Source organism: Numida meleagris, chromosome 24, assembly GCF_002078875.1.
Source record: "Numida meleagris isolate 19003 breed g44 Domestic line chromosome 24, NumMel1.0, whole genome shotgun sequence".
In the NCBI taxonomy this organism is placed as follows: Eukaryota; Metazoa; Chordata; class Aves; order Galliformes; family Numididae; genus Numida; species Numida meleagris.
In genome coordinates, this window is record NC_034432.1 from 1754827 (window position 1) to 1761407 (window position 6581).

The 6581-nt window shown below is 66.1% G+C and overlaps 1 protein-coding gene and 1 long non-coding RNA gene across 2 annotated transcripts; one reads left to right on the forward strand and one right to left on the reverse strand.

The window, feature by feature from the left end:
* On the forward strand, nucleotides 1971-6422 carry NDUFS2 (NADH:ubiquinone oxidoreductase core subunit S2; the record flags this gene model as incomplete). The annotated part of the gene is given in 13 exon segments (XM_021376504.1): nucleotides 1971-2048; nucleotides 2050-2180; nucleotides 2396-2502; nucleotides 3891-4081; nucleotides 4193-4313; nucleotides 4555-4667; nucleotides 4755-4829; nucleotides 4971-5048; nucleotides 5216-5301; nucleotides 5608-5727; nucleotides 5793-5922; nucleotides 6030-6125; nucleotides 6339-6422. Coding segments are annotated over 13 exon segments (1395 nt in total), but the record flags the coding sequence as incomplete, so codon positions are not given.
* On the reverse strand, nucleotides 3278-3672 carry LOC110387863. Its single transcript, XR_002432734.1, has 2 exons — nucleotides 3554-3672; nucleotides 3278-3465 (listed from the first exon to the last, which is right to left on the reverse strand). It is a non-coding gene; the product is annotated as an uncharacterized LOC110387863 (long non-coding RNA).

Genomic DNA, 6581 nt, shown 5'->3' on the forward strand with positions numbered 1-6581 from the left:
TCCCCTTCCATCCCTCTCCAGCCCCACACCAAGTCCCCTCCCCATGTCCCCATTCCCGTCAGGGCCCCCCATGATGTGTCACACCAATGTCACCTCCTGGCCAATATCCTGGCCAGGCAGGACACGCCACATCCTGCTTCCTCCCTTCTGGTAACGCGGCGCTGAATCTCCCACCCTTCCTTCCCCGTCCCCCCCCACCCCTCTCGGGGTACCCCCACATCCCCCTCCCGGCGCCGTCCCCGCTGTCCCCGGGAGAACAACAGAGTGACGGCACAAAGGGACCTGGTGGCACCCGGCGCGGCCGCACAAAGGGCCTCTGTGCGCCGCCGGCTGCGGGGTGCACCCACCGGGCCCCCCCAGTGCACGGTGCCCACGGATGGGACCAGCACTCCATGTGGACAGAGCGCACCGGGAGCGCGTGGCAGCGTGGGATCCACCGGATCCGGCACCACCGGCACCACCAGCATCCCATGGGATCCTGCATCCACCGGATCCGGCACCACCGGCACCACCGGCATCCCATGGGGTCCCACATCCTCCAGGTTGGGCATCCGGCACTACCGGTGTTGTTCAGGTTCCGCCATCCGGCACAGCTGGCATTGCCTGGGTTCCGGCATCACCGGCACAGCTGGCATTATCTGGGTTCCGGCACCACCGGCATTGCCTGGCTTTCAGCACCTGGCACCGCTGATGTCATCTGGGTTCCGCCATCCGGCACCACCAGCATCCCACACGTGTGGCATCCGCTGCCGCCAGCACCGCCAGCTTCCAGCTCCAGTATCCCCCAGTCCCAGCATCTCCCAGTTCCAGCACCCCCGGTTCCAGCACCCCCCAATTTCAGCATCCCCATCTGCAGCATCTCCCAGATCCACCATCCCCAGCTCCACCATCCCCAGTTCCAGTATTCCCAGTTCAAGAACCCCCAAGTCCAGCATCTCCCAGTCCCAGTATCCCCCAGTTCCAGCATCTCCCACTTCCAGCACCCCCATTCCCAGCACCTCCCATCTCCAGTACCCCCAGTTCCAGCACCCCCATTCCCAGCACCTCTACCATCTCCCAATCCCAACCATGCCCACGTGCAAACACCCCTGATTCCCACACGCAACACGCACACATGCACGTGCACACACACACACAAAAACACACGCGCACACACACATGCGCGCGCACACACGCATGAACACGCGTGTGCACGGAGACGCGATGTTGGCGGGCGCTGCAGCCCCCCCCCCACACACACTGGCTGCCATCTGTCTGCCATCACTGCGCTGTGACTCACGCGGTGACGTGGGGGGGTGACGCTTCCCGGGGTCGGTGACGCAGGGTGAGGCCGCGGGGCCGCGGGGTGGAACAGGGGACACGGACGGGATGTCCCTGCATCCCCAGCGCGGGGGGGACCCTGATGCTGGGAACGCTCCTGCGAATTGGGNAGAGGGGTCGGGTCGTGTCCCTCGGGGGGACGGTGGCACACAGAGCTCACGCATACGGGGATCCGCGGGGGGGGGGATGTGGCAGCCCCTGGCAGCACACCGGGGCGGCACCCAAGGGTGGCTGCGGTCTGGGAGTGGCTGTCCCCAGGTGGGGAGCCCCAGACCCCACACCATGACCCCACGTTCAGACCCCATGTCCTCACCCCACACCCTCACCCCATATTCAGACCCCCCACACTGACCCCCACCCTGGCCCCATATTTAGACCTCATACCCTGACCCCACACCCTGATCCCATACGCTGACCCCATATTCAGGCCCCACACCCTGACCCCCAGGCCCAGACCCCACTCGCACTGTCCCTGCTGTCCCCATCCCCACCCCCTCTGCTCCCGTCCCCTCTGCCCCCATCCCCCTCCTCTCTGACTCTGCCCCTCTGCCCGGCTCAAAGATGGCGTCAGCGCAACCCCAGCGGCGATTTCCCGGATGTTTCCCTTACTAAAAATGGCGGCTGCGCGGCACACCGCCACCAGCTTTTTTTTGCCCATAATCAATATGGCGGCGCAGGACGGCTTCGTCTGCCCTTCCCCAACATGGCGTCCGGCCCCGCACCCAACGCGCGGCGCTGTGGGAGGAGCTGCGCCTGCGCAGTGCCAAGGGCAAGATGGCGGCGCTGCGGGCACTGGGGCGGCTGCGGGCACCTTCGGGGCTGCGGGCTGCGGCCGCGCGGCTCGGGCCCGGCCCGGCCCGGTGAGAGCGGGGACGGGGAAGGGAGGCTGGGGAGGAGGGAATGGAGGGATTGAGGTTGGGTCTGGAACCTGGGGTTGGGGGCTGAGGCCTGGAATCTGGGGTCTGGGGTCTGGGGCTTGGGCCTGGGCCTGGCGTCTGGGGTCTGGAGGGGGGGGGTCGGGGTCTGGGCCTGGGCCTGGGCCTGGGCCTGGGTCTCATCCCCGCCGGCCCCTCAGGGGGGGCCACCAGTGGCAGCCCGATGTGGAGTGGGCTCAGCAGTACGCCGGAGCCGTCATGTACCCCAGCAAGGAGACGGAGAAGTGGGTGCCACCGCCCTGGAACGGTGAGGGGGGAGAATGGAGGTACCTGGGGGGGGAGGGTGGTCGGGTGTGCTGAGATGCTATGGGGGTCGGTGTCCTTAGGAGGGGTGAAAGAGGGGATGTGAGGTGTCTGGGGTCCTGGGGATGGCCCTGAGGGTGTTCCTGGGGGGAGTTCTGGGTGTAGTGTGAGGGAGTATGAGNCTCCCCCCGTTGCCGCTTTTGGGGCTGCAAGGCAGAACTGGAGCTGTTTGCACCCAACGGATGAGGGTTTTCAGCCCCACATGGGTGTGGGGGCAGGATGAGGCTTTTGGGGGGGAAGGGGAGGGGTGAAGGTCCCTGTTGCCTCCCCCCCCTCCTCCCCTTCCCCCCCCCCCAATCTTTTATAACCCTGGATCTCCTCCAGCAATAGTCTGTTCCTTTACTCAGTTTATAATAAACTCTGCCATTCCCCCCCCAGCTGCTTCTGTCCCATTGCTCCCAGTAAAGCGGTGCCCTGCGGGAACTGGGCAGTGTCACTTCAGTGCGTGCCGTGGGGTGGGCACGGCGACAAAGGGACAGGGGCCCCCACGTTCCAGGGTGGGAAAAATGCCATTTTCACCCTAAATAGCCCCAAAACGCCGCGTCCTGGGGGCGAGGGCAACGTCCCCCGTGCCCACCCCCCCCCTCCATGCGTGCGCTGGTGCCACTTTTGGGGCCGTTTCTCCCATTTCATCCAGTTTCGCAGTGGGGCCGAGCCGGTGAGCGTCACCCGGGAAGGAGATGGAGGGTAAAAAAAAAAACCAGGAATTTGGGACAACGAAGGGATTTATGGACGGGTTTATTTCAGTTATTTACACACACACACACACACACCCGGTGTCACGCGCAGGGGACGTTCTCGTAGCTGTCACTGGGGAGACGCTGCAGCCCCCGGGGGCCGGGCAGTGCTGCGTAGGTGACAGGGGACTCCTGGGGGGCAGCGAGGCCACAGGGGGAGGGGGACGCACCTGGAGGAGGAGACACCCGGGCTGCGTTTGGGGACATGGGGCACGGGGCTGTCCCCGGACCCCGCGCTGCCCCTTGGCCTGCGCTCACCCCCTCGCTGCTCTGTGATGGTGACAGTGGAATACACGACGTCCCCGGCACTCGGCGTCCCCAGCAGCACTGTGGTGACAAACACGGTCCCTTCGCTGCCGCACCGGCGCGGTGGCACCNGGATGTGGGGGGGGCAGGGTCCTGGGAAAGGCTCTGGGGGGTGTCAGGGGCCCTTGGAAGAACATGGAGGGTATCAGTGGGGTCCTGAGCTGGCCTGGGGGCTGCATCAGGCTGGGTGACAGCTCAGCCTAAGAGTGACACAGGGGGACGTGTGGGGCGAGCCCCTTGGAGGTGGGTGCTCCTCCCCACCTGATTCCCTTCCTTTCTCCCGGAGCAGACAAGGATCCCCTCGCACACAAGAAGCTCTCCAGCCTGACCATCAATTTCGGGCCCCAGCACCCCGCTGCCCACGGGGTTCTGCGGTTGGTGATGGAGCTGAGCGGGGAGACGGTGAGGAGGTGCGACCCGCACATCGGGCTGCTGCACCGGGGCACCGAGAAGCTCATCGAGTACAAGACATACCTCCAGGTAAAGCACAGCTTCCGGAGCTGGAAGTAACCCAGGGCTGGGGGAGCAGTGGGGCGGTGACACGGCCTCAGCTCGGTGCTGCCATAACCTCGGAGCCGTTCCCTTCGTCAGGCTCTGCCCTATTTCGACCGCCTCGACTACGTCTCCATGATGTGCAACGAGCAGGCCTATTCCCTGGCCGTGGAGAAGCTGCTCAACATCCGTCCGCCTCTCAGGGCTCAGTGGATCCGAGGTGAGGACGACCCCGTAAAAACTCCCCTGCCCCTCTTTACAGGGAGCTCCTCCTCCCCTGCCCACCCCCACGATGATTTTGGGGGGTTGGGATCACAGCTGCTGGGAGGGCAGAGCAGCCCAGAGGTGCTGAGGAGGAGGAGGAGGATGGGGGAGGATTCCTGCCCCGCTGCTGTTGCAGTGGGGAAGGGGCTGGGGAGCTGTGTTCCCTCCATCCTCACCCCGTCCCTGTCCACCCCCAGTGCTGTTCGCAGAGATAACCCGGCTGCTCAACCACATCATGGCCGTGACCACGCACGCGCTGGACATCGGGGCCATGACGCCTTTCTTCTGGATGTTCGAGGAGAGGGAGAAGGTGAAGGGCAGCAGCTGAAGCCGGGGCTGGTTTTTGGGGGGGGCTGGGGGCCGGCTGACGGAGCCCTTCTTTTCTCTGACCCTGCAGATGTTTGAGTTCTACGAGCGGGTCTCGGGGGCGCGGATGCACGCGGCCTACATCCGCCCCGGCGGCGTGCACCAGGTGAGGGGAGACCCCTCCCCACGCTGCCGCCCATGGCACTGGGCTCCCCGCAGCCCCCTCGGGACGGTGAGGGCACGTGGGGCGTCCCCGTGTCCCTGCACGGACCCCTGGGTTCGCTGACATCCCCCTCCCCGTGGCCAGGATCTGCCCCTGGGGCTGATGGACGACATCTACGAGTTTGTGAAGAACTTCTCCATCCGGGTGGACGAGGTGGAAGAGGTGAGGCCGCGCTCAGGGCTGGGGGGACGCCTGGGAGGGGGGGACTGTCCCCATTTCCTGACACCTTGAGGGACGGGATCTGCCACCGTGGGGGTGGCAGTGGGGAGAAGGGAGCTGTGCCCCCCAGGAGGGGGCTGTTAACCTCCCCCCCCCCCCACTGCCCATAGATGCTCACCAACAACCGCATCTGGAAGAACCGCACCATCGACATCGGGGTCATCACGGCGGAGGAGGCGCTCAACTACGGCTTCAGGTGGGGACGCAGCTCCCGGGGACGCGCCGTGGGGTCACACCGTGCTGTGGGGGGGGGCACGGGGGGGGCGGTGCTGACCCACAGGGGTCAGGGTCCGGTCCTGATTGCTCAGCCCTGGCTGTGGGAGCCCCCGGGGTGGGGATGGGTGGCGCGGCGTGGCGGGAGCTGCACTGCTCTGTGTCCCCGTCCCGCGTCCCCTTGATGCGGAGCCCCCTGTTGGACTCGGGGGTTGTTGTGGGGTGGGTGTGGGGCTGCCGTCCCCCCCCTCCCCCCGCCCCCATCACCCACTTCTCCCCACCCATCCAGCGGGGTGATGCTGCGGGGTTCGGGGATCCACTGGGACCTACGCAAGACGCAGCCCTACGATGTCTACGACCAGGTGGAATTTGACGTCCCCATCGGCTCCCGGGGCGACTGCTATGACCGGTACGTCCCCTCCTGGCCCCTATCCCCCCCCCCACGGCCCCTCCTGAGCCCTCTCTGCCCCACAGGTACCTGTGCCGGGTGGAGGAGATGCGCCAGTCCCTGCGCATCATCCTGCAGTGCCTCAACAAGATGCCCGAGGGGGAGATCAAGGTGGACGACGCCAAAATCTCTCCTCCAAAGCGGGCAGAGATGAAGGTAAAGCCCCTCCTCTCCTGCCCCACATCGGTGTGTGGGTCTCAGCTTTGGGGTCCCCGCTCCACGCTCCATCCCCATTGTCCCCTGACCGTGTCCTCTCTCCACAGACCTCCATGGAGTCCCTCATTCATCACTTCAAGCTGTACACCGAGGGCTACCAGGTGCCCCCCGGAGCCACCTACACGGCCATCGAGGCCCCCAAGGTGCCCCCTTCTCGTGCTGTTTGTGGGGTGGGGGGCTCCGGGGGGGCTGATCCCACCTGGGCTAGCGCCTGGCTTGGTGTGATGCCAGCCAGTTTGGTCGGGCACACACACACACACACACACGCACACACACACTCATAGGCTGTCCTGCTGGTGTGTGCATTTGGGACTGGACGCAGCATCTGTGTCACCTCTGTCCCCACGTCCCCGCAGGGTGAATTCGGCGTCTATCTCGTCTCGGATGGCAGCAGCCGCCCCTACCGCTGCAAGATCAAGGCGCCCGGCTTCGCCCACCTGGTAGGGGCCGTGGGGCTGGGGCTGGGGGCTGGGCTGGGGGCCCCACACGAGGCCCCCTGCCACCTGCAGGGATGTGGCTGCCACCCGCACGCCCCTGTCCCCGCTGGTGGCTCCGCCGGGGCCGGTGCTCCCCGAACCCTGAGCCACAACCTCATGCTC